General features: G+C 48.5%; 1 protein-coding gene across 4 annotated transcripts in view; it reads right to left on the reverse strand.

Moving 5' to 3' along the window:
• Positions 1-264: 264 nt before the first annotated feature.
• Positions 265-27,286, reverse strand: part of SPSB1 (splA/ryanodine receptor domain and SOCS box containing 1) — a 68,086-nt gene continuing 41,064 nt past the window's right edge. Inside the window, exons 1-3 of one of the 4 annotated variants that reach the window (XM_084651713.1) lie at positions 26,341-26,453; positions 9,327-10,148; positions 265-2,499 (exon numbers count right to left, since the gene is read on the reverse strand). In XM_084651713.1, the coding sequence (XP_084507839.1) occupies positions 2,372-2,499; positions 9,327-10,020 (822 nt within the window). In that variant the 5' untranslated portion in view covers positions 10,021-10,148; positions 26,341-26,453 and the 3' untranslated portion in view covers positions 265-2,371. Of the gene's footprint in view, positions 2,500-9,326; positions 10,149-12,587; positions 12,924-16,184; positions 16,410-26,340; positions 26,454-27,286 lie in introns of those variants that run through there. The other 3 variants (XM_084651715.1, XM_084651714.1, XM_084651712.1) reach the window with 3 other exon arrangements.

The raw sequence follows: 27,286 nt of genomic DNA on the forward strand, positions 1-27,286 counted from the left end.
TTTGTCAGCCTGAAGAGCAAGGATGGTCTAGGGGTTATAGCACTAGAGATTTGGGTTTAATTCCCAACTCTGCCACAGACTTTTTGGGTAGCCTCAGAATGGGCTCTGTAAAATGGGCATAACCCACGCTCTCATCTTTGTTCATTCTGTTCAGACTAGACTCTTTGGGGCAGGTCTCTTGGTCTGTATATGTAGAGACCCGAGCACAATTGGCCTCTGATTTTGGCAGGGCCGCCCTAAGCACAAGTAAAACATGACTCCTCCTCAATATTTAATAAACTTTATTTCTGTATTGGGTTACTGAATATTATTTACAGCTGTAAAAGAGAAAGCGAAGAGTTTAAAACTGTACAAAGCAGTGCACTGGGGACAGCGAAGAAGCAGTGGAGACAAAGGGGGCGCTAAAAGCACAAAAACAACAGGGCAGAAGGTGGCCACTTCCCAGGAGTAGTGAAAGAAGCAGGTAGAGTTGAAGGCAATCAAGCGAGGCTCTGTACACGCTGAATTCTCTTGTGCAACTTTGTACATGTCCCACCCTGTAACAGAAGCTTGTACAAATCCCTACATAAAAATCATCATCCAGGATACATTAAAAAAAAGAAAGGGGCACTTTGCACCCCCACCCAGTCTTGGCACCAATTCTGTGCTTTAAAAAATACTATGCCAGTAGATTTTTTTTTTTTTTAAAAAAAGGTACCCTACAGCAGCTGTTTAAAACAGGATTATACAAACACCACAAATATATATTAAACATTTTCAACAAATAAACTCATTTGTACCTGTACAAAACAGAAGCAAAAAAAACACACATTGTTTTTCAAGACAAAAAAGAAATGTGCAAAATAACCCCAGAGAAGGCAGCTTAATAGCTTGCTATTTGGAGAGGCCAGGAGAGAGCAGCTCCTGTTGACAGTGGGGGACTAGGTCCTCTCTTTTTGGCTACTGAGGTGAGAATCTTTATTTGGGATGGGCAAGGATTTTGCCTTTAAAAAAAAAAAAAAAAACGTCTCTCAATGGTGGTTCTTCCCCTCTTTCCTTGACTGTAATTCATGCTAGTTTCCTTTGCTGTCCATGCAAAGCATCAAAAGAGCACCGTCAAGCCTCCCGTCAAACTACTTTCCATCACATCACCCTCTAGATGTCTGACCTGCAGAACATACTGTTCACACCCTTCCTCCTCGGTCATCCCTCTGTCCACTAGCAGGGATGAGAGAGAGGGTCGTTCCTGCCAGAGAGCAAGGAGGAGATTATCTTGATGGACAATGGCAGACTGAAAAGCTCTGATGTGAACTACTCCAAGCAGCTTATCAAAGCAGAAGATTCCCTGGCAGATCCATTTCAGGGGTGCTAACATGAAGTGGAATATGCATGATTCAGACATGGGAAAGGAGAGATCTGTGGTTGTAAAGGTTCTGCAATCAACATAAATCGGTCTCGAGTGGCTGGCTCTCCATGGAGGATATTGCATGCCAATGCATCATGGCAGGGGGAAACTCACCACCAATGGAGGGGGGGGGGGGAATGGCACCTTATCTAAAAGCTGCAGATTAAAGTGAACACAAGGAAAGAGGGGGGAGATACAGACATCAGAGGGGCTGCTCAATGGATTGGTTTCCCCATCCACCACAGGCTTTATCTGCCCCTAGTGTCACATCCAGTGAAAAGGAAGACAGACAAGATGCAGAAAAAATTGAGTGAGAGATGGAGAGTGATGGTGAAAGAAATGAGATTCAATCTACATAAAGGTAGCAATTAAGACAGGGCGAGACAGTATCGCGACATTGACATCAGCTACATAACCACCTTATCCAAGTTAAAAAAAAAAGTGTCCATGTGGAGTTTTTTTTTGGTGTTTTCACTTCCCACTGAAGTGTTTTATGTTCTTGTTTTTCAGAAGGCCCCCCCATCTCATGCCATTCCACATCTAGCACCTGGCATTTGACATGTTGCCATTCCCAACGCTTCCCCGTCCAAGCTTCATGTACTCTCCTTCAGCCGGCATAAGGGGCAGAATGTGCTCCTGGACTGCAGGCATTCAAAGGATGCTCTACAGCCGTTTGCCAGGAGTTGGGAGGAAAGCAGCAAGGGATGTGCAGAGAGATTCTGCAAGGTTGTGTTTTTGGGGTGGGTTTTTTTGGAAGCATGCAGGGATGTGATGTGACCTTCATCAGCAAAGGTCATCTTAGTTGTGAAACAAGGATATTTGAAAACAGCCATTTATAGGGCATATTTGGTTTTGGCATTGGAGGAAGGTACTGGGGCAGAGGATGTCCAAAACTAGTGACGACGGGGAGAGGCTGGCAGGACCACCGTCCAATGGGTCAGCGCCAAATCGTTAGCCGCTGTTTCAGTTCTCTCGGCATCCTGTAGGTCACTGGTAGAGAAGGTAGCTCTTGAGGGATGCTGGCAGTGGCAGCGCTTGGATCTCGCTCAGTCGGTCTTTGCCCAGAGCCAGCCGCACAGAACGCCGGCACAGGTCCATCAGAGGCAGCGGTTCGGCTGCAAGACAAAAAAGCCACACGTTAACTCGGAACACGAGTTAAGAGCCTGGTGGCTGCAGTGCTAGTTACAGTAGCCGATATTCTCAAGAGGAGTGCGAGAGAAACTGAGGCCCTGGCCTGTTCGGGAGCTCCTGACTATCCATTACCCTCAGCAAGCGAGGCGGCAGTTCTAGGTTACTGTGCAGGGGGTCCCAGTAGGCCACGAAAGCTGTCAACTATCTGCAGCAAGCGAAGGTGATGCATGCCCTAGAAATACCCATGGTCGGGTAAGAAAGGAGATCTTGGAATCCCCCATAAGTAATTAGGGAGGTGTAGCAGCATTCAGTTAAGGTGGGAGATGCCACATTTTTAGACACCACAATGTGGGAACCTTTGTGAAAGCTGTTTAAACACAGGACTGCATCTTGCAGCAGGATTTTACCATTTCTAGATACCCCAAAGCTGTGTACTATTCTTCACATTTCTAGGCACCCCAGAAGCCTTCACATGCTTACTTCTGACCTCCCCACCCCCAAAATACAGACAGGCCAGCTCCATCAAGCTTCACAAGTCACTATATTTGCCTGCCTCAGCAGAGATTTCCCCTTCAACCTGATCCAGCAGCACCAGACGGGACTACACACCTGCACCCATTAGTTCAGTATCCACGTAGCAGGTTTCATAGCCCTTAACAGTGAGCCAGCTTTATTTCGAGCTCACACAGCCAGTTCTACTGGGGTGTCTTTCTATGCATCCTTGGTAGATTGGGCAAGTTCCTTGTGGCAGCACGGCATCCCCCACGGTGGGCCTAAAGAGTTCCTATTCAGTTAACACTTCCTGAAATGCAAGCGCCATGTGATGAAGGGTGCAGGTGTCCTGGCTGCTAAAGTCAGTGCTTGCACTGAACACGCATCACTGATGTGAGTAATTTCTCTTCTGCAGTCAACCCTGCCCACCTCCCCACCCACCCCCAAAAACCATCATTACAGCAGATCTCTAGCCAGTTTCCCCTCCAGGGAGATTTTTCTAATGAGGTAGCTCAAGACCTCAGTCTCCATCAGAGGTTAATGGTAGCCACCCTGAGAAAAATTCAAAGCCTAACATGAAGTCACCCCCAAAGAGCAAGTTGAGCTCACTTGCCTAGGTCAGGACTTCAGCATCTAGGGGGTAGAGGAGAAGCAAACCACCTACATAATGTCTCCAGCAAACCAGGCTTAAATACCTATATATAAGGGGGCAAGCCCACGTCAGACCCTAGAGAGTGTTCCCAGAGAGTGTGTCCCACTGTGGACAGAACACGCTCTACTGGAAGATCTGCAAGTACGATTCTTGCAAAAATGCTTTAATAATACAGAAAAGAGAAAGCGCAAGAGTGGCTGGCTTCACTAACCAGGATTAAGACCCACGAAAGGGGAAAAGCCAGTAGTCAAAAGCCCAGCTTCATTTTAGCTCCAAAGTTACATTTTCAGGTGAGGCTTGACAGACTCCGGCAGTACCCCAGCAATGAAGAGCTGGGGAAATGTTTTTCACTTCCAACGACTGCATCTGCACCTAGGGCTCCATACCTGTCCATGCAGCAGGGAGCTGCTGTCTCTAGTTCTCAAGAAGGAGGAGGATCTACAAAGGCCCAGTTTTCAGCACAGTGAGCACAGGAAATCGAGATTAAGATTTGATATTTTAGAGACAGAAGATCCAAATTGCCATCTCCCTACCTCCCAGGTTACAATTCTGCTACCTAAGAAAATTCATAGCCCTGAAAAAGTTCGGGATTCTATAGGCCAAACTCAAGAATGCTCTGCATTTAGATGCATGAACAGCAAGCAGGAGATGCGACTTGCGTGCGCGAGCGGTCACACAGACTAAAATTAATATGGACTAGGACTATTCACTGCTCTCCAGAGGAAAGACTGGCTTCTTGCGCTCTGACGGAGCAGATAGCAGGAACCAAAGTTACAGCTGCACACAAGGAGAAGAATCTGAATTTCAGGAGTTTTTCCTTGATGAAGTTTTCCAAGCTCATCTGGACAGCACTGTAAATAACGGTTAAAGGTTTTCAAAAGAGACGAGGTGTGACTCAGTTTGGGGCCGTCTCACTCAACACTTAAGATTGAGGAAAAAAAAGCTCAACAGGGTCTAAAAATCCAGGCTCCAGCTGGAAACCCAAAAACAGACGTTGCAAATCTTGGCCAACAAGTGCCAATTTTTCAGGAGTTGACTACAGATTAATGCCAACTCTGAAACAAGCCAAAATTAAGCTATTGGCCCTGTTCATCCTGCCGCCAGATGGGAGGCAAAGTTTCCCCCCCCCCAATTTTCTGACCCTAAGGGTCACTGCATTCATGCTCCCTTCCAGAATCATTCCAAGGAAGAAAAAAAAACAAACAACCCTCTTGCATCTCTCCTCCAACTCTTCCCACTCCATAAGAGTTTTAAGATCCATCCTTCCCTTTCTGCCCAGAGCAACGCTCAGTCAGGTCTCCCCCCACCCCATTTTCAGATTACTGTAGCCATTGCTTCCACCTTTTAGCCTCCCAATACTCATCTCAATCCATTCACAGGACAGCTTGTTATGATCACCCTCTGCTTTCCCATGGACAAAACTGTGGTAGAGTTTTCCTAGCAGCTCGGTTGGAATCCCTTCATAGACTCCAAGGCCAGACAGGACCACTGGGAACATCTAATCTGACCTCGTGTGTAACAGGCCAGAGAACTTCCCTGAAATAATTCTTAGGGCATAGTTTTTAGAAAGGCATCCAGTCTTGATTTCAGAATTCAGTGCCTTGCAAGTCAGATCAAGTTCAAGATTCCAACCCTTCCTTTCAAGGTTCTACACATCTCTGCTCCGCCCCCATGACACAGCCTCTCCACCTAGCCAACGATGCCAGCCTTGTCTACCGATTGGTCTCTGCTCTTTCCACTAAAATCTACACCTTTGTCCATATCATAGAATATCAGGGTTGGAAGGGACCTTAGGAGGTCATCTAGTCCAACCCCCTGCTCAAAGCAGGACCAGTCCCCAATTTTTGCCCCAGACCCCTAAATGGCCCCCTCAAGGATTGAACTCACAACCCTGGATTTAGCAGGCCAATGCTCAAACTACTGAGCATGCTGTCCTCTATGCAAGGGCTTCCCTGCCCTAAGCCTGAAGGTCCTATCCCTCTCTCGACACACAGCTCAGCTGCAGTGCTGATAAATCAGCTAATTAACGGCTATATGGCGAGGCATATGGGGACATGACTCTAAGTCATTTTAAAAGACAAGGGTGCATACTGTGCATTTGATTCCCACTCTACTTCCTGCTTCAGGCCCCACCCCAATGCACTTCATTTGTCCCTTTGCCTGTAATTTCTTCAGGGCAAGGACTGGGTCTTTGTTTATACAGCATTCAGCACAATAGGGCCCTGACCCTCCTCCTTGGGGCCTGTGGCATCACTGCAACAGAAACATGCCAATGCCATGGTCTTCAAAAGAAGATTTGGATGCAAACTAATCCAGTTAAATTGCATTAACTACATTAGTTTGGATAACCCAAACAGTCCCGTAAAGATCACCCAGCTTCCACAGGAGCCAGAAATGAGCTTCTGTTGGCAGGTGAAAGGAACACCCAAAAGAACCACCCATGCTTGTATCCGAACTGCTGACTCAGAGAATGCAGCCACTGCTCATAGAGCAGATTCATGAGCATGGTGTCATTCGACCCAGGATCATTACTAAGTCCTCCAGGAGCTGTTCCATCTGTGCCTGGTAGCTGGTGTCTGACCATTTCTGACCCGGTTACCATTCTCCACGGTCAAGGCTAGGCTCCAGTAGCCCCATATAGAGTACGCTACATCTCGAAACCCGCTCCAACTGAAGCAGAGACAGAATATGCCTGTTCGCTTGCTACGTGGAGTTCTGTGCTGAAAACTCCAGTCTATATTGGCTACCTATTGGCTTCACCCCGATGGCGCTGAATGGTTTGAAACCAAGCTACCCGAGCAACTGCCTCCCCTAGGCCATGCTGGATAGCAGGTGTGCTTGAGCTGGAGTCCCTTCTGGCGGAGTGGTAGGGCACCATTGCCAAGAGCTCTCTATTCCAAGGCTTGATCCCATGCCCACCAGGGTTGGGCACCCTTCCGGACCTGCTCCAAGCCAGCCTGTTTAGAGACAAGGATGCCGGGAGGAAGTGGCTGCTGCGGGGCCATCTGGTTTTTAGGTGGTAGTGTTTAGTTGTGGAAGGCAGTCTATACGGAAAGCATTGACATTATGCATTTTCAAGTTTCAGCACCAGCATCCTGAAGGGGCACCTAACGCATGGAGATTAGACCCCTGACCTTTACCCGGTGCCTTTCCCTACTTCACACATGCACCTGCCCTATGCCTGGACCCTCAGAGCTAGTGCAAGTGAAGGGCTCTTGCTCATTTATTAGCCTGTCAAGTAAATACAAAGCATTCCCAACCATTGTCTCTGGTTGAATCCTTTCAGATACAGAAGACTTGATAAGGTGATTGGCAAAGACCACAGTGCAGACAAGAATCTGTGTTCCTGTGTCACAAAGCTCAATTTAGGCCACCTCAAAATTAGACCAGTCTAGTCCCATCACTGTTTAGGAGGAGAGGGATACATCTCTGCCCGTCTGCTCCTGGGTGTCATTTGAAGTGCCTGTTTTGTCTTACCAACTTCTGCATGGTTTGGGACCTAGGTACCCAGGAGACCAACCATCCCCATAAAGTGCTGCAGCAGCAGCTACCAGGCTTAGCTGGAAAGCTCTCTCCAACCAACAGCACCTGGAAGTGAGGAGTGAGTTTTGGGGAAAGGGTCCTGGGCCGTGGAATTCTCCTTGCTGATGCGCAGGAGAAAGCTCTTCCTTTGAGCTAAGCATTTGCTTGACATGGGTCACAGCTAGGTCAATGTTTTGCTGTGATATGTACCAGAGTGGGGGGAGGGAGGGGGTCATTACGGAGATTGCAGTTACAGTGCACTGAAAGCATAGAGTAAAAATACATGAGTTTGGATAGGTTTAATCCGCAGCTGTCCCTGTAGTCACGTAAATGCTCAGAGCTTGCTACATACCCAACTGCACCACTGGCCAGGTTTGCTCAGAGCCCCTCTACAGTAAAATTTGAAAATCAAGAGACTCAACAGTAGGTGTTTACAGCAGGGCAAATTAGGAGAAGTGAGACTTATCACACACATCCCCAGAATAAAATTAAAAACAGGCAGGCCAAACATTACACTCCAATGCCTGTGACTCAGCACCAGCTCTGTTTCAGGCCAAGAATACCCTACTGCATGTAGATGGGTTGCCAGGTTTGGCTAGATAATAGAGCAGCAGAAACACCAAAGCCGGAAGATTGAGTCTCTGCAGTCCAACCTAGGTAGCAAAAACTAGGAGGAGTTTTAATGCAGAGTGAAAACAAAAAAACCCCTTTCACTGTTCAAAAACATTGTGCCTTTTGGTCTGTTTGTACAACCCCTAGTACAAACAGAATCCTGCTCCATGACTGGGGCTCCCGTGGGATAGGGGAGACAATACAAACACCACCCATTGCCTTAATTTAATAGCTACAATGGCAAGGAGAGTCAAGTCTGCATTATTAGGCACTGGCATTTCATTCTACAGAAGTGAACTATACTGCTTAAAGAAAAGGAGTACTTGTGGCACCTTAGAGACTAACCAATTTATTAAATAATTCATTAATTGTAATTAATACTATACTCAATTCTGAAAGGGCTCCATCATTGCACTGGGTGACCTTTGCATGGCTTCAATGAAGAGTAAGTATATTTACCCCCCCCAAATACAGGAAGAAAGTATTCTGCAACACCTTGCAACAATATAAGACAGATGTTACTCTGGGGCTTGGGGAGAATATGCGATCCCTTCCCTTATTAAACCTGACAAATTTCAGTAGCAGCAAATGCAGATTAAGCCATTCCTCCTAATGGACTAATTCACGTTCTGGTGCAATTGGGAACCTCTGTCCCAAAGACAGAGAGGCTTTTTTTCATGACCAATTTGAACTTGGGAAGCTTGTACTAAGCTTGGTGACCAATGGCCATCCTGAGTTTACACTGAGCTGTCAGAACTACCAAGGGTTTCCTGGCTCCCAACCCCACTCTGTTTAACAGCGTTCTTTAGCCTTGAAGGGAAAAGGACAGAAAGCTAGTTGCTGAACAAGATGAGGTTCCAGGCTAATGACGGCACAGCTCCCTACGCACCTGTCTGCAGAGCGAGTTTAAAACTTGTTTTCCTATATAAAGGGTACATGGACAAGAGGTCACCTTTCAGGTAGAGTGCTACAGGACTTTGCCTTGTCCATTGGCCTGAATCCATAGTAAGGCACTGGAGACTCTGGCAGTAAGGAGGAAGAGGAGAACATCAGCTTTCCAGATAGACTTAATGCAGATGGCTGGAGTCCCAGCAGTAGGTTTCCTCTCCGCATGGCTGCCCAAAATCTACAGTTTACACCCTATACAGTCACCTACTTACTATCAAGCTGCATTCCTAATTTGAGGCACCGAATGCTGATGGGCAGCCAGACCAGTTGGGGTTACCCTGCTATAGGGACAATCTGGCTGACTGGTAACTGCACCAGATCCACTCAGAAAGAATACTACTCTTTCCAAACACAGCCCATCAGAAGAGACAAATCTGAAGTAGAAACCCCATCCTCCCCCAAACCCTTTGCTGCCCTAACAGGACCTGCTGTCCCAACAGTCATTTCGGTTTGCACAATCCAGAGTTTTCAGGTACCTAGCTATTGGGAAGGGAGTGTGGATATGTGGTTCAATCTCTTTAGCGGGGCTAGGAAGGCATGCAGAGATCTGCATTTTCAGAACAAGCTGCAGAGGGTTATACTCACGATCAAGCCCGTTCAAGTAGCGCATGCGTATTTCACAGTGCCCCCACACTGCGCTTACAACTGGATACAGTTTTTTCCCTTTAAGTCCCCGAAAAGCAACACCCATGTATTGCCCATCTACAATGAAGCTCAAGGTCCCATCATCCATGTCCAGGACCACCAGGAAAGAGTCCGGCACAATGAAAGTCTCATCCGGTTCTAAGAAGGCAGGGTAGGTTTTACTCGGCTGGTTCTTGCCATCGTGGTAGAGTCTGTTCCGCCCAAGGTCCCAGCCCCAGGATTCATGGTTATTTCCTATCAGGGTCGTGTACCCTACAGAATGCAAGGGCGCGTCTGCCGTAGCCACTCCTACCACAGCATGCGTGCCCCGCTGCCTCATGGCCCACGTGATCTGCCACACATGCAGTCCCCTCGTATATCCAACTTTGCCTCGGATGGCATCTGTGCTCTGAGCCACCGGATGCCGGTGAAATATTAGTTTGTCGTCCTCTTTCACAAAGACATTCAGCGAGCGGTCATCGTTGTTCCATGAGTGCAGTAGCTGGACCTCGTATGAGACCGGAGGCATATCCAATAGCAAGTCCAGGCGCGTGGGCTTGCAGTAGTCAAGCCCCTGGAGCTCCTGCTTGAGGGGCCTGTATGCAGGGTCTCTCATATCCACAGTCTTTATCCCGCCAGTGACCTTCTGACCCATCTTGTGTTTTGAATTCAGGTATTTAGAGACTCCCAGGGCAAGCTCATCAATCACCCTCCGGCTGTCATTCAGCCCTGCAGAAGAGATTGCTAGGAGACCTTAACAAGATGTGCACTGGTCAGTATTGCCTAAGAAAAAGAAGGAAAAGAAAAACAAAAGGAGGAGAGTTAAACATTAGCACAACCTGTAAACAAAATTTCCAGCACCTGGTTGTCTGGGCAAACAGACCAAAGGTCACACCTAAGGGGACTCACATGCACCCTGCACAGACAGAGACAGGACCACACCACACTGGAAGGTGCAGCATGTTCTAGAGGGAACCTTTAAGTTCTGTCTACACTGCAGGAGTAGGTGTGACTGCAGCATACACTGACCTACCTGAGCTAGCTTTCATCTAGCTAGCAAGAGCACCAACAGCAGGGAAGTCACTGCAGCACGGAGGCTTAAGCCTGTCTGGGACCCTGGGTACTTACCCAGGCAGTGAGCCAATGCTGAAGTCTTTGCTGCTGCAGCTTCACCACTATTAGGACTTGTACTAGCTGAATTAAAGCTCTCTCAGGTCAGTCTCCACATGATGCAATTTCACCTCTGACTGCAGTGTGGACAGACCATAAGGGCTGGGAGTTTGCCAGGCAATTCACGTGGGTGAAGTTTAAATATTTCCAGCTTCCGTATTAAGCACACCCAGCCTCCCACGAGCTACAAGGATGACAACTCTATGTACTGTGATGTACAATGCACAGAGAAACCCAGACTTTGGCCCTTTGTGGACATCATTAAAAACACTGACAGGTTTCAGAGTAGCAGCCGTGTTAGTCTGTATTTGCAAAAAGAAAAAGGGAGTGCTTGTGGCACCTTACAGACTAACCAATTTATTTGGTAATAGCTCATCTTCAGTGATCACTCTCTTGTTACAGTGTGTATGGTAACACCCATTGTTTCACGTTCTCTATGTATATATATCTCCCCACTGTATTTTCCACTGCATGCATCCGATGAAGTGAGCTGTAGCTCACGAAAGCTTATGCTCAAATAAATTGGTTAGTCTCTAAGGTGCCACAAGTCCTCCTTTTCTTTTTATTAAAAACACTGAAGCTGTGGTTTTCCCTTGGGTTACAAGGACTGGACCACCCTGTTGTCACTGGGCCATGATAAAGCTTTTAGACACAGGGCTTCTCTAATACGCTGCCTCCCCATAGGTATCCCCTGCATTTAATCCCCAGTCACTCCTGCTAAGTACTCTATTGTATGCTGCATACATCGGCACAAGAGTTACAGCTTGATACAAGGTACTGGCAGAGATTAAGAAATTCCTTGATGGCCCTGAACAGGCCATTGAGTTGTAGCAGATACACCTTTTAGCAAGCATAGCTTTGCTTCATCTCAGCCCCAACGGATACTCTCATGGATGCAAGCTGCACGAGACACTCCAGCCACTGCCAGGACCATCCACCTGTGTGTATCTTTCCAGATACTTATAAAGGCCCTAGAATTACATTCCAGCTGGACAACAGTCAAAGCAATCTCTACAGTTGCCCAGAAAGGAGCCAACACACACAAAGCATTTAACATTCTGCAAAGAAAAATCCCTGAACAGCCCCAGACAACTACTGCAGCTATTTGAGCCCTTGTAGCAAAGCGATTCCCAGAGGTATGCCCAAGTTCAGTTGCGTTTAGTGCCTAGAAGGAGCTTGCTTTCATCTTGCAGGGTGAGACTGCTTTGGTGGGAGAACTGAGCTTGCTTATTTGGACTTGGTTACTGAAGCTTAAAGGCAAGGTCCAAGGATTACTGCAAGTTCGGTATTTAGATTGTTCTTAGCAGCACAAGCCTCCTGTATCCCGACCCCTTGGTCTTATTTCGCAATAGATAAGACAGAACCAACCTCCAGACAGAAGCAGTTGCCACTAAATAATAAAGGTGGCTGAAGACTCTATCCCAATCTGCAAAGAGGTCTAGCACTTGCTGGGATATTACAGGGCTGGCTGGCCAAGCCTGCTGTCTATGCTATCCTGCAGGAGTTTCGCACTTTGCGTCCCACTTGCTGGTTCAGTAAGGGTTGAGAGCACAGCAGAGGAAGCACTCGCTCATGTGAGGTGGGGAAGTGACTTGCACGGATTTCCCTGGAGTAGCAATAGCCGGCCAAGGGCGCCGGATCCAGCCTTCCTTGGCTGGCTGCCGTGGGTGACAAGGCTCTGGGGTGGGAGGGAATCCTCTGGGCTCTAAGCACCCTCTGGAGAAAAGATTACACAATGCAAATACACAGGCCAGGTTGGCTCGTTGCTCTGGTACAGCCTCGAATAGCTTTTCCTTCCTCAGCTCCACTCTGAAACGCGGCTCCTGAAAAAGCTTTAAACATGGCTACTTCCCAAGAGCAATAAAGCTATTTCAGTGATCAAACAAGGGAGAGGGCCAGGCAGTAAGGGAAAGCCCCAGATGGTGACAAACTGTTCACTTAACAGCGGGCAGAGTTTGAGAGCGTACCCTCCTCTGGGACAGGTCTGGAGAGGGATCTGTCCCCTGGGCCCCTGGCACTTCCCTAGTCCGACCCCTCAATACTGTGAAGTACCTTGGAAGCGTCCGGATTTTGCAGAGCTGAAGGAGCAGGCAAACAGGCTCGGCCCAGCCTCAGGAGGCCCACATTCCAGCAACGCTTGGCAGCAGAGCTCCCATTGAGTTACTGGAATCCAGACAGCAGTTACAAAAACCCTCCTTGTACGTTTAGTCTCAAATTCTCTGCATCACTGGGGCAGCTGCTCTTCCCAGGGAGACAGAAGCAGACTCCGAGTCCAGAGAAAGGAGCAGGATTCTTTGCACAGCTTCAGTTTCCTTCCAAGCTTCAGACAGACTCATTTCGAGAGGAGCCAATCTGCTTAGAGACCAGCCACCTTCATGGACTGTTCTGTGGCCTTGTGTCCACCCAAGCAAATCTGCTCTAACTCAGCTACACAAGCAACCCTCTGTTTATGAGCCGCCAAGGCAGGGGCAGCTATTAGGAAAATAAAAATATAGGAAGGGAGGGAACCAGCTTTCTAAGAAAAAAAAGTGTTGTTTTAACGTTTCCTGGAGTGAGGCAATCACCCAGAATTCCTGCCAGCTACAGTCACAACAGTTACTCATGACCAGGATCTCATCTGGCATGGAAAAATCACGGTGCATGAATCAGATCTTGTATAAAAAATATAGATATAAGGTTACCGGACATAAGCGGCAGCACTTCAGTTAGAGGCAATAGGGGGAGGCTGTAATGTGCATCAGCATCACCATGGACAGACTGATCAGCTTCCCCTAAGCTTTATGCTAACAAAGTTGCTGAGACTACTCTGCTATTTTAGGTGCCTGTGGTCCAGGGGTTGCTGCAGTTCCGTGGCTATTTTGCCTAGTGTGCTAAACCACACACACACACAGTTTGTCAAGTTTTCTGAGACTAACCAAAGTTCCATCTCCAAGAAGTTAGCACCACAGCAGGACAGCTGGCATAGTACATTGGCCATGAAGATCTTACACATTCTCTTCTGCCTTGGACCGGTGAGCTGACTGTCAGACTCTTGGAGGTGTGCGCTTAGGGAACAAACCACTCCCAACCAAGCCTGCCCTAGTTTGTTAGACAGCGATGGAAGAAAAACCAGCTGCCTCGGAGAATGGTTTCCGCCTTTAGATGCGCAACCCGTTTTCTGCTACGGTTTTGCACCGGCCACACGCTTCACCATTTAAGAGACAGTGTCAATGAAACAACAAGACCTATCCTACATCTCAAGTACTATATTGGGCTCTCTTCAGGGACCTCTGCTCTATGGGGCAGAAGTGCTTTAACAAACTCCAGTCCTGTAGACCAGGGTTGATAACATTGGTAATAAAAACTTGAAATGGAGGATAATTACTATAAAAGTCATTCATCCAGTATTATCCACAGGGGGACCCAAAGACAAGCTAGGGAACTTGCAAGGACGGCTTAAATCACACTCCAGCATTTGCTGACTGGCTAAGCATAAAAGTCATCAACTACTAATTGCAGAACAAATGTTAGTGATGTTCCCCTTTCTTTGGCTCAATGCTTCTCTTTAAAAGATGTGCCTCATTCTTCCCAGGAATCTCATTTTGATTTGTTTAAAGCACTCCCCGAATAGGTCCGGAAGTTTCACAACAATTTATGCAAGGTCCGAGAACAAAGTCAAACTACTACACTCCAGACAGGCTATGAGGAACCCCACAGATTCATAGACATGCCCCACCCACTCCATCCTTCAACCCACTGTGCTCTCTGGTCATGAGCTGTGCAGTGCACGATACATATTAAACCTGGGCCGTCTGAACAACCAGGAGGAGAAGTTCTCAGGAAGAGAGGCTCTCACCCAAGAGGTCCTCCCACCAGCTCTCCTTGCGCTGTCTAAAGCCAGAGGACTGCTCAAATGGTAGTGTTATCATACAGACAGGTCCTTTCAGGTAGTCACATTCCAAACCACATGGGGCTTTAAAAAGGTCAAATCCTACGACAAACTCCCCCCAAAAGCTAAGTGGGAGGCAGTGCAAGTCTGCAGAGCATCAGCGTGCGCGGGCTCTGCACAAAGCAAGGACTTGGTGCTGGGAGCTTTACAAAGGGGTACAGACACACTGCTCATGCCACTGCCCCAACCCCACCCCAAACCGCGGTTATCGAGTTTGCGGTAAGTCTTGCCCGGAGCTCTCAAGGGTTAAAGCCAATATTAAGAGACGTATTGAGGAAAAAAAGCAGAACCTCTCCACTTGGTTTGTCTCCACTTGCTCTGGGACAAACAATGTCACCAAACACGGAAGCAGCAGGAGGGGATGTTCGGACAGGAAAGCACCTCCAGTTTGGACCCCTACGATGCACTCATTGCATGGAGCCTAAGAGCAGGGTTGTACTGGTGTCAGCGCAGACAAGAGATTGGAACTGAAAAGGAACCAAGCCCTGTACAAAGGGAAAAGCCAAAGGCACCTCTAGCCGGCTCTGAAAGGTTCTGGACAATTGAAGTTCAAAGCCACGCACAGCTGCTCTGGCCATGCTGAGCTGCAAAGCAATGCATGACGCCTCCCAGGTCACCAGGCACAGAGGCCCCAACATGCTTTTCTCCATTTCCTGGCTTCCCATGTAAGTTTTGCTCTATGGTTGTTGGTCTGAGGGAGAGTTTACTCTGGGTCACTCTCTTCCCACAGTATTTACACAGAGTTTCTACGGGGGAAGAGGTCAGGCATCTATAAAGCACCCAGGGCATGAGGAGAAAGTCCTGGCCCCACCCCAAAGAGCTTAGGATCTGGAGACCCCATACAGAGGGGCAGCGGGAGAGGAGATGCTGTGCACAGCCACTTAAAAGCATTCTTTTAAAATCTTGTTTAACTGCCTGGTATGACCCTTGTCATCATTCTTTAACCCTGGCTTATGTCTTTTTTTTTTTTTTTTTTTAAAAAAAAGGAATCTGATTTTGTAAGTCCTTTTGGTTTGTTTTAGGGATTAAGTCAACACTGTCCCTCTTCTTACTTGTTAGAGACCTGGAACTCATCACGACCAGGGCACTGAACTGGTGTGCGGAGCCCTGGTTCTAGTCCCAGCTCTGCCCCCAATCTGTCCTTTGGCCAATTGACTCCCCTCTCTCTCTACCCGCAATTCCCCTATCGCTCCTTTGTTTTGGCCAAGGCCTCACTGTGTGCACAGCGCCTAGCACCATGGAACCTGGTCTCAACTAGGGCTTCTAGAAGTAGATCTACACACCTGCTGACGCAGGCCAGCAGCGGGTGTGTGTTTACCACGTAGACATGCCAAAGGGCTACTTCAATCCAAAGCGACAATAATCCTTCCTTTTCTCAGCAGTCAGCACCATCCAGGAGCACAAAACCTCTGTTACGTTGGACTGAAAGTGCGGCCAACTGTAGTAACACTAACCTGAAGGGAAAGCACACCACTCAAGTTCCCCTGTGAAACTAGTGCAACTGAAATCTGCACAACAGTTCAGCTTTGATCTCAGCAGAAAGTTAACAGCACTGTTTTTATTCTCAGTCTACTAACAAAGGGAATCAGAGAGCAACCTCAGGGGCGAGAGTCCTGCTACTCCCCCAATGCACAGACACCCCCTCCACTCAGAAATTCTCCGGAGGCCCAACTACTGCTGCCAACAATCAATCAATTCTTTGAAACAGCAAGCTCACCTACCTGCCAGAAAGAGCCTTTGCCTGCTGCCCTGGAAGCCAGTCGGTGTGCAGCAAGCACTAGCCAGCCCCAGAACTTGGCTTGGCAGCTGCTAAGTAGCACACAGGGACTGCTGCATTAGTAACACGGTTTACGCTAGTTTTGAAGTGTTGCAAGTCAGCCCAGCAGACATGGGTAGGCACAATCATCACTGCCCAGCACCAGTTTTTGGCACTGGTTGCCGCCCCTCTTCAGTCTTGACTCACAGACCACAAAAAGAGGTTGCCCGAGGGGAGCAACTTCCCCCAACCCCACCCACCGGCGGAGGCAGCTTGACAAGGAAGGTTCAGTTGCTGGAAAGGCTGTTACAGTCCCTCTGCAGAAAGTGAAACTGCCTGAGCACGTGAGAGCAGGAAGAAAGCAATAGAGAGATGGCACATGTCCTAGCAGACAGACTGAGCAAGAAAATCCTCTTCCAGAACAGAGGCCCTGACAAGCAGCTGTATTCTACAGATCTGCAGGGGATGGGGAGAACAAGCCTCTTTAAAGCCTAACAGAGCAGTACTCCACCAAAAGCAATGCTGGCAACCCACGTTCCTAAGCCAAGCACCAGATTCTTCTGCAAAGTTATGGACCCTATGCCTACAGACTTCTGCAGCTACATCCCAGTTCTTCTAGAGGCTGAGTGAGAGATGTACCTACCCTCATTCCTCTAAGAGGAGTCTCCACTACAGGTACGAGGAGGGGTATCTTTTCAGAAAGATCCATTTTATGGCACTGCTAGGAACTGGAGCAGTTTAAAAGCCAGCTGTTTTACAAGATGGAATTTTCGGAAAACCCCTGCTCAGGAGATGGCCTAGGAACAGTTCTCCCAGCAGAAGCTTTGCAAAAGCAGTGCATTTTGGGTAGGATGTGAAATGCACTGCAGGCATCTCATGTGCTGTAGTTCATTCTCCAACTGTTCTCAAACACAATCACAGCAGGGCTGTGAACTTGAATGAGCCAGTGCCCTGAATTAGCTAAGCCCACCCTCGCGCCCAATGTCTCCATAAAACCACAACTGAGGAACCACCTGTAGGAATCCAATCTCCAGGTTAAGTTTCCACTCTCACCCTACCCAACACAGCTGTCATAAATATAAAGGGAAGGGTAAACACCTTTCAAATCCCTCCTGGCAAGAGGAAAAACCCTTTCTCCTGTAAAAGGGTTAAGAAGCTAGGATAACCTCGCTAGCACCTGACCAAAATGACCAATGAGGAGACAAGACACTTTCAAAAGCTGGAGGCGGGGAGAAACAAAGGCTCTCTCTGTGTGTAATGCTTTTGCCAGGGACAGAGCAGGAATGGAGTCATAGAACTTAGAAAGTAATCTAGCTAGATATGCGTTAGATTCTGTTTTCTTTAAATGGCTGAGAAAATAAGCTGTGCTGAATGGAACGGATATTCCTGTTTGTGTGTCTTTTTGTAACTTAAGGTTTTGCCTAGAGTGATTTTCTATGTTTTGAATCTAATTACCCTGTAAGGCATTTACCATCCTGATTTTACAGATGTGATTCTTTTACTTTTTCTTCTATTAAAATTCTTCTTTTAAGAACCTGATTGCTTTTTCATTGTTCTTAAGATCCAAGGGTTTGGGTCTGTGTTCACCTATACAAATTGGTGAGGATTTTTATCAAACCTTCCCCAGGAAAGGGGGTGCAGGGTTTGGGAGGATTTTAGGCGGAAAAGATGTTTCCAAGTGGGCTCTTTCCCGGTTATAAATCTGTTAGACGTTTCATGGTGGCAGCAATAAAGTCCAAGGGCAACAGTTTGTACCTTGGGGAAGTTTTAACCTAAGCTGGTAAAAATAAGCTTAGGGGGTTTTCATGCAGGTCCCCACATCTGTACCCTAGAGTTCAGAGTGGGGAAGGAACCTTGACAACAGCCATGAAGCTCTGCAGCTAGCAACAGGAAAGTCTTGAAGCACTCCTACAACCAAGGAGGAGATGAATAATTCATAGGTTCCAAGCCAGAAGAGACCACTGTGATCTAGTCTGACCTCCTGTACAACACAGGCCAGAGAACTTCCCCAAAATAATTCCTAGGACATGGCTTCAAGGAAAAAAATCCAATTTTAAACTTCTAGTCAACAGATTCTGAAACGCTGTGGTCATCAGGGGAGTTCTGCACAGCAGCCAATAGCTGAGACAAAGACATTTGCTTTGTTGAAGGTTTGTACTCAGGAAGACATGTCTGAAAGAAGGTGGTTTCCTGCTCCTGCCAGAGATACTCCCCTGGATTACACAGGCCAGCTGCAAGTGTCAGTTAAGTCAAACTCCTGGATGCAATGTTCGTACTGGCATTTGCCAATGGTCTCAGAAAGGCCAGGTCATATCTTAAGATTTTAGGGGAGTCCCGCATCAAAGTTCAGTGGATGTGCCCAAAAGGTCACTAGATTGTCAGCAGCTCTCAAGAAAACTCAGATTCCTCACCACTGCCAGCTGCAATTCAAGCAGCATGTACAGACAGCATTTTCTCAAGGCTCTTAAAAATAGCCTGCTTCAGTGAAGGCAGATTCCAGCCATTCCCTCTCCACAGCAACAAAAGCTACACGAGAGGGACAGCTAAGTTTCAAACTGCAATTTTTTTTTTTTTTTTTTTTTTTTTTTTTACTGTGGCATTGCCAGACCAGGGCTCCATCTCATCTAGCATCTATCTCCAATGCTGGTCAACAATAAGCTTTTCAGAGGAAGGTGCTCTACTCCTTACAATGCCCTATTTATGAGGAAGTTTTTTCCTAACTATCCCTAGGAATAGAAACCCCAATGGAACTCCTACCCCGTACCCCTCGAACCCCAAGGCCCAGGGATAAGCAGCTCTGCAGAATGACTTCTGTGGAGCAAATTTAGCCACTCTGTATTCTAGAAGGCACCTTTAATAGAGAGATAAGAGGGGAAATAAGGACATGGGGATATTTCAGCGAGTTTGCCATAGCTAGGTCACTGAGTAGGTTTGCACTGTAAGTAGCGGCAGGATCCAAGTCGGCGGAGAAGTGAACTATTAGAGACCATCTCCCCAGGATACAGCCCTGGATGTTTAAGATCACAATAAACCGATAGGTTTCAGAGTAGCAGCCGTGTTAGTCCTTTTCTTTTTGCAAATACAGAGTACTTGTGGCACCTTAGAGACTAACCAATTTATTTGAGCATAAGCTTTCGTGAGCTACAGCTCACTCCAATGAAGTGAGCTGTAGCTCACGAGAGCTTATGCTCAAATAAATTGGTTAGTCTCTAAGGTGCCACAAGTACTCCTTTTCTTTTTATTAAACTGATTAAACTGACTGTGTTACGTCTCTGCCAGACTGCAGAGAAATGTAGCAAAAGCCCCTTCCCATGTCCCCAATTTGCAGCTGCAACCCTGACCTTCCCCACAACTCTCCCCTTTGCTTCTCTCCAACATCCTGCTGATCAAAAGCATTTGATGTGAGAGAGTGCATGAGAGCGCGAGACAAGAATTGCCAGGTAGTCTTACAAATCAGAGAGCTGGTCTAATCAGCTGTTTCCCGGTATACCTTGTGGTGTCTAAACCACCCTCGGTGCCACAAGCCAGACTGTCACATGTCCTGATGCTGCCTGCCAGCGAGAGAGTTAATCCAGCCATCTGTCCGCAGCTCTGTTCTGAAGCTGGCAACGTCTACGGATGGATTGCAGACATACCTTGTTTTTATGCAAGGGTTGCAGACAGGCTATACTGGGGGACATCACTGACAAGGAGGATGATCATATTCAGTGAGTTAAGAGTAAGAGCCATAGCTCTGTACTCCAGACAGACTCTTTTGGAGGAAAGAGCACAGAAGTTGTAGTCTGGCGGATCCGGCAGCATTGAGATGGCACCTGCACATTGTGTTACGCACGGATTTTCCTGTCCAGTATTTCCCCCCTTGTTCCAAGGCCAGTTGGAGGCGGCAAAAAGACGGGTGTCTGGAGCATCCCAGCTGTTACACCTCGGAGAGGGAAGTTAGGAGGTGCAGAGAGAGAACAAGGTGTCCTTGCAGTAATTAGGCAATTACACAGAGCTATTCCTCTACAAAGCGCTTTGCAAATATTAGTCATCAGCCCTCCCATGCTGCAGTGTAAGCATTTCACCGATGAGGAAACAGTCACAGATTTAAGTGACTTGGCCAGGGCCACAGTGTCAATCACAACATTTGGTGGCATGACAACTGATCCATGTTCTTGGGTGCGAAAGGGACACAACTGACTGTTTCAGAAAGTAGATTGGCTAGATCAGGCGTCTGCCCCAGACAGGAGAACAAGCCTTCCGAGCACCTGAGCTAGCATCATTTGCCATAGTTTGTCAAAAGGCAGGACTAGAAGTCAGGAGCTCCTGGTTCTGCACCTCGTAGACAGGTGGTTTTCTAAGCCAAGCCCTTTGTGGACATTTAAACACCACAGAGCCGATGCAGCTGCTTGTCTCCTCAGTAGGAGCACTGAGGGTGCAGAGTCCACTAGGACTGAGGTTCATTGGCAGAGCCATGTGGAGAGAGGCTCACAGGTTGGATCTGCAGCCCCTCATGCCAAAGTCAACAACTCAGGGGGACGGAAGTCGATGGAGTAAAACCAGGGCCCCAGAGTGCAGTACTTTCTTCTAAAGAGCCCAGGCATTTCAGAACCTCTCAGTTATGGTTTCTTATACCCACACAATATTTCCAGGGCCCATACTGGGTCAGGATTCAAGAACCACTTGCCAGTCAGTATGGAGTGGGTGCAGAGCCAGTGAGGGAGAGGAGGACTTCCCCTCTCCTTAGGAATCTCCCCCTCTTTCCCCACATACCTGCCCTATTCTGGAAGTTAGCTTTTCTAGCACTGCCAAGACTTGAAAAGCTCACGCACGCCTCCCCCACACCGCTCAGTAAGGGCTGTGCCAGGCTTGGCTTGCGTCATAGTTAGCAAAGATCCCAAAGCCACAGCTTAGCAGCGCTGGAAAGACTGGTTTGGGCAGTTGGGAGACTGTAGTGAGGCACCAGCCATGCTGTCATCCAGGTTATTAACAGAGCCTTGTCTTTTATCACCTTTGTCTTGGGAGCCTCTCCCTGCTTTTACAAGCTAACCTTCACACTTCCCGGTTCTGTCACATGCTCGGCACACAGGACAAGCCTGGCTTTAAAGAGGCTTTTTTAAAAGCAGGGCGCTCGGGCAGGCTTCTGTCTCTATGGATGCTGCATCATGGTTCCTATGTCCTTAGACTGGAAGCTCTGAGGCAGAGGCTCTGTTTTGTATTTGCATGGCACCTTGCCCGATAGGATTCTGGTCCAGGCCTGGAGCTCCAACATGCTCCTACACCCCCACAATAATAATATCCTATGCATAGTTACCCAACTTCACAGCAGACAGTCATAGTCTAGGCCTGGCCAAACTAAGAACTCACGGAGACCACTAGGTTGATACAAAATTGCATCATGTTTTTTTTTTTAATACAGCTGACAGGTCTGAGACACACCCAGCTGGTGAGCTAAGCGGGTGAAAGACTGATCTTTCGGGGCCACGCCAAGTTTCCACTTCTGGGGTGGTGCACTCAAGCCATCAAGGTAGAGTTGACACATTACTGGATTTATTGAAATTGCTAGTCTAGCTCAGAGCAGCTGTTCTGACTTGGAAAGATTCCTGTGCCTGTGAATAAAGGAGCACTTCGCAGCAGGTGGGTAGCTTCCCTACCACTGACCCTCACCTCTGACAGCTTGTCACTGGTTTCTTGTCACTCCCCTCCAGGAACACAGCCAGCTGGAAAGTGCAGCATCGGAGATAGCTTTCGGAGCTGCTCTATTGCAAGACCCATAGGTTAAATGGGCAGGAGACAAACAGCAGGAGAGTGGGGGTGGAATAAAGAATCAGGCAGCCCTGTAAAATAGAGAAGGGCAGCAATGCTCCCCCTAAAATTAACACCAGTAACTTTTTGCCACAGTTATTGGGCAGCAAGCTGACAGAGGCTCTCAGGTTAGCCCCAGTTCCAATGTGTTTAACTTTTCTGTGCCTGGTCTTGGGAGCTTCCAAACAGCTGGTGCCTTCTACACCCCCCTCAACGCAGATTCCCCCCTCAGTAAGAAGTGTCTCGCTGATTAACCACTCCCCATATCAGGTTTCTCTGAACCCAGGAGCTGTCATATCAGGACAAGCTGCATTTTAAAAAAGGTATTTCCCTCTGCTATTAAGCCACCATAAATTTAAAATAGCAGATGTTTACCTTTGGAGCTATTTGCATTAAAGAAACACACCTAATCCTTAGACAAACCAAGCTCCCCTTACACTGCCAGGGCTCCAGAGTCTAATTTAGTCCCGCTTTACTTATTCATAGCCCATGCAGCAGTCCATACAGCCTGTGTGTTTATCTGCCTAAATGACCTTCTTTAGTTCTGTGTCATTAGTTGGACAATCACACCAGTTTGACACAGTGGGGAAGACAAAGAACCAAGTTTCTATCACTATCCAGAGTTTCTGTTCCCATATCAGAAGCTCTTTTCTGCTGAGACAGTACTATGGGCCAACAAAACAAGCCATCAGGACCCAGGTTTTCGTAACAGCACTCTCCTTTCCTCTTGAAGCCTGTTAACACTGAGTCACTGTGGTTTAATGGTGACAGCAGCTGCACTGGTGGAAGGAATCCATGTTAAAGTTGAACAACAACATCAACCCCATCCTTCAAGTGACAGTGGGGCAGACAGACGACTGCTTGAAAGCCCAGGAGACTGAGACAGGAGCAACAGTTTCATGGGCGAGGCGGGGGGGGGGAGGAAGAGATTGTTCTTAGGTAGAAGGAAGGGGCTGGGTTGATAGCAGGGACAATCACAACAGAGGCAGTGGTGAAACTTAAGGCTCCCACACCCCTGTGTGCAAGCTTGCCCTGCCGTGGCAGCACTAGCTAGTAACAGTGGAGTCGAGTCTCCATTCTGTTCAGTCCTTGGCTATCTGCCACGCCTGCCAACCAGTGTGGACGCCTAGGGTATGTCTACACTGAAACAAAAAACTCATGACACCGAGCCTCAGAGCCCAGCTCTACTGACTAAGGGCTAGTCTACACTGGCAACGTGTGTTTATCTGCCTCAATGACCTTCTGTAGTTCCGTGTCATTACTGGACAATCACGCCAGTTTGAGACAGTGGGGAAGAGAAGGAAAGAAACTTGTTTCTATCACTATCCAGAGTTTCTGTTCCCATATCAGAAGCTCTTTCCTGCTAAGACAGCATGATGGGCCAACAAAACAAGCCATCAGGACCCAGGTTTTCATAACAGCACTCTCCTTTCCTCTTGAAGCCCGTTAACACAGACGCTGGCTGCATGGCTTGGGTAGCTGGGGCAGAGCGCTGGGAGAGCGCTCTCCCACCACTTTAAAAAACCCACCTCTACGAGGGGCATAGCTAACAGTGCTCGGAGCACAGCTCCCCACACGGGAGCGCTGTCTAGGCCGGCACTTTACAGCGCTGAAACTTGCTGCACTCAGGGGGGTGGTTTTTTCCCCCCACTCCCCTGAGCAAGAAAGTTGCAGCGCTGTAAAGTGCCAGCATAGACAAGCCCTTTGGCTTGCCGGGCTAAAATTTGCAGTATAGATGTTCGGGCCTGGGCTGGAGTTTGAGCTCTGAGACCCACCCCCCCCACCCAGCAGAGTTTCAGAGCCTGGGCCACAGCTGGAGCCCAAACATTGACATTGCGATATTTTTAGCCCTGCAGGACACGTCTGCTGACCCTAGCCAGCCGCAGCCATCCTGTGGGTCTTATTGCATGTGGACGTACCCTTCGTGACTAGAACTAGGCAGAAGTCACTCACTCGTTTTTAGACAGACCTCTGAACAGCAGCTGGATGGCTACTGCTAGACACTACAAACCTCGGCTGGATCTGAACTAGTAACCAAGACACTCAAGACTTTTCCAGTTACCAGGATCTTGTAGGATGACTGAACAGCTAGAGAGCAGAGGTGGGTCTCCTCTTGTGCCTCAGCACTGGAGGAAATTAATTTCCTCCTTCCCTTACAAAAGGCCAAGCAAAGGTGCATTCCACACTAGGACCCCAGCTACATGGTTCCCATGCTGTTCTGGTGAGTCGTTCACATGACCAAGGCTAGAACCCAGGTCCCTCTATTGCCTGCTGTAGCCACTAGATGACGGTCTCCAGTTCCAGGAGTCAGCACAGATCTGAAAGACAGGCCTGCAGAACAAAGCCGAGAGCCCTTTCACTGTTAATGCCTTGTTTGGCCTTTGTTACCACTTGTTTCGAGAACACAGCAAGTTTGTTAAGAATTGAACAAGGCAGCCTAGCACAGGACAGGCCTCCGATCCCCACGACAATCCGTACTAGTCAGCCACTGGAATGCTAAGGGGGAAAATCAAAGGCTGGAAAGGAGCATGTTTGCTCATATATACTGAGGCAACAGGGCCATACAGACACTTGGAAAAGAACGTTTTTGTGCTGAGCCAGAAGCTGCCAAGCCTCCTATGTGTATGGGTGAGGCTTGGGGAGTGGAAAGAAATTCCCTATGACCCAACTACCTTTACATCCTTTGGGAGCATCCAGTTAGCTGGGGATCAGCCTTTCCCTTTAAGATTCCGGTTGCTTTTGGCAGAAGTCCCTTGCACGCAAAGCAAGGGGACAAAATTTAGTTTCCAGGTTAAAACGTTTCACACAGCTGATGCTGCCAAGTTGTGTCAATCTTGCAGAGGATCCTAGAAAAGTCATGACTCCCTATCCACAGAAGCGTAGCTGAACACATCTAGAATACCAGGTCACCCTAAATTACTAGCCTGGAGGCTCCATCCAGCATGACAGAAAAGCCACCACTAGCTAGGACCTGGAGAAGGGCAAATGCATAGTAACACCCCCCTCCACCCCACTAGGTTTGAGCCATGGTCAATGGAATACAACTGTAGACACTGTACCTATGTCAAACCTAACAGTCCTCCAGCCGCTGTTGCACAAGGCCAGACACTAGCCACTCTGCTCACAATTGTCAACTCCACCGCCCAGGTGTCACTGAAATCGGAAGTGCCCCATCCCCTTTACAGCCCCACGAATTTTTGAAATGCCTTTTCCTGATTGTCCAGTTTGGTGAGCTCACCTAACTGCTCTCCATTCTTGTGTGTATCTGCTCAGCTGACCCTGATGGCGACCAGCGCCAGATGTGCTCTAGCTTGGGAAAGACAGGAGATATTGGATCCGCTGGGCCTGTGTGTAGAAGACGCTGTCCAAGCACTGCTGTGGACCAGCTCTAGAAACGTGGACTTCTACGAGCAGATTGCACAGGGGATGCAGGCGAAGGGACCAGCAGCAGTGTCTTGAGAAAGCAAAGGCACTGCGGCAGGCAAACAGACAGACCAGAAGGCCAGGGAGACCTACAGCTTATCTAGTGCCAAGCTGCAAGCGGAGACCCCAATCAAACATCTCCCCCCCCACACACACACACCCCCACCCCCCCACACACTGGGCACCTCTGGGAAGCCAGAGTCACAGGCCCCTGGTGTGAATAGCGAGGACGGGGGACAGGCGACTGGAGGGTCCAGTTATGCTGCAGGCCAAGACCTGTTTGAGACTCCACCGCAGCCCAGTCAGTTGAGCACGGGTGAGACCGATGCAAGGGAAGGAACTTGGGGTGAATGTGTGTAAATGTATTTCCCATTACAGTGATGGCACCTTCAAGTTAGCAAGACACCTAGCTACTTCTCACGAATGTCCTCCTACTAGGAAGAGGTATTGGGACAACAAAAGTAGAATTACCTGCTTTTCATACAGGCAGGCGTGGGGTCGGGGGGGAGGGAAATAGCAGAGCAGTTCATGTACTGTACAGGGACATCCCTGGAATCCTTGAGATCTCTCTCAGTGAAACGTCCACGGAGATACTCTGCAATCCTTTCCCCAAGGTTTCTAGGGCTGGCAGCCTCATTTCTTCCTTTGCAGTGGAACACGTTCCCACGCCAGCTGGGGCTTACTGCAACGGTGCCTGCTGAAGTTAACGGGTTAGCAGCACACAGGCACGGCCAGCTTTGGGATGCCAGCAGCAGCTCTGCTTGTGTTACCCTCAGGAGTGAGAGATCAACTAAAAACACAACCGAAGGTGGGGGAACGATGCCAGCATTCTGTGCCTTTGCTCTGTAATTATGGTTTCCTGCAACTGAGCAATTCCCTCCCAGTGTCCCTCACCCCTGACTAGCCACACTCACCGTGGCTGGAGCAGAGCGCGGACCATGCACAAGCAGTCTGACGCAGAAGAGTCCATAAAAACGCCTAGTTTAAAACTGTAGGGGAGCAAGGGAAGGGAGCTCTGCATCTTAGCTTTCACTTTCTGTTGTGCTTTTATCTGTAGCTGCTGATGTGGCCTTGAGGGGTTTTTTCCAAATCTGCAGAATGCCTGAGCCAGATGAGGAGGAGGAGGAGAAGGAAGAGGAAGATGACATATTCAGTGAGGTCCTGCAAGCCAGGGCTGCATCAGACCAGGAACAGAGAGCCTGGAGGATGAATATTGCAGACTGTATGGAGAAGGAAAGAGTGGACAGGAGAAAGGCACCAGGACATAAATGGGGCTTCTTTGGCAGCAAACACAAATGCTGCAGAGACTCTTGGGGAGCTACAGGTTCAGTCCCAGGCTCACCTCCCTTTGCAGTCCATGGAGAACTCCAGTACAGCACCTTCCTACCCTTCCCCTGCCCTTATCACTGCATATTGGGGGACATTAAGGACAACCACAGCTTCACATACCCTCACCTGTGAGCAGGGGTGAAAGTAACTTAAAAGAACGTACTGGTACGCAAGGCCGGAGTCCTGAGCAGGGAGGCGGGGGCCTCAACCAGAAGGAGCAGGGTCTTGCAGCTGGAGCCCCGGGGATCTGAAATAGCAGCTGTTGGGAACCCTGGGCCCTTCAAATCCCTGCCAGAGCCCCATGGTAGCAGTAGCGGCCAGGAGTCCCAGGGCTCAGATTGTGATTTAAAGGGTCTGGGGCTCCAGCCACTGCTGCTACCCTGGAGCTCCAGGAGCAGGGCTCTGGTAGGGTTTAAAAGGTCTGGGGCTCTAGCCGCTGCCAGGAGCCCTAGGCCCTTTAAATCGCCAGCCTAGGGAAGCTGCCCCCTGCCGGTATAGTCAGCTGTGTACTGGGTACTGTACCGGCTTACT

The sequence above is a fragment of the Lepidochelys olivacea genome, assembly GCF_965140295.1.
Source record: "Lepidochelys olivacea isolate rLepOli2 genome assembly, chromosome: 18".
Lineage (NCBI taxonomy): Eukaryota > Metazoa > Chordata > Testudines > Cheloniidae > Lepidochelys > Lepidochelys olivacea.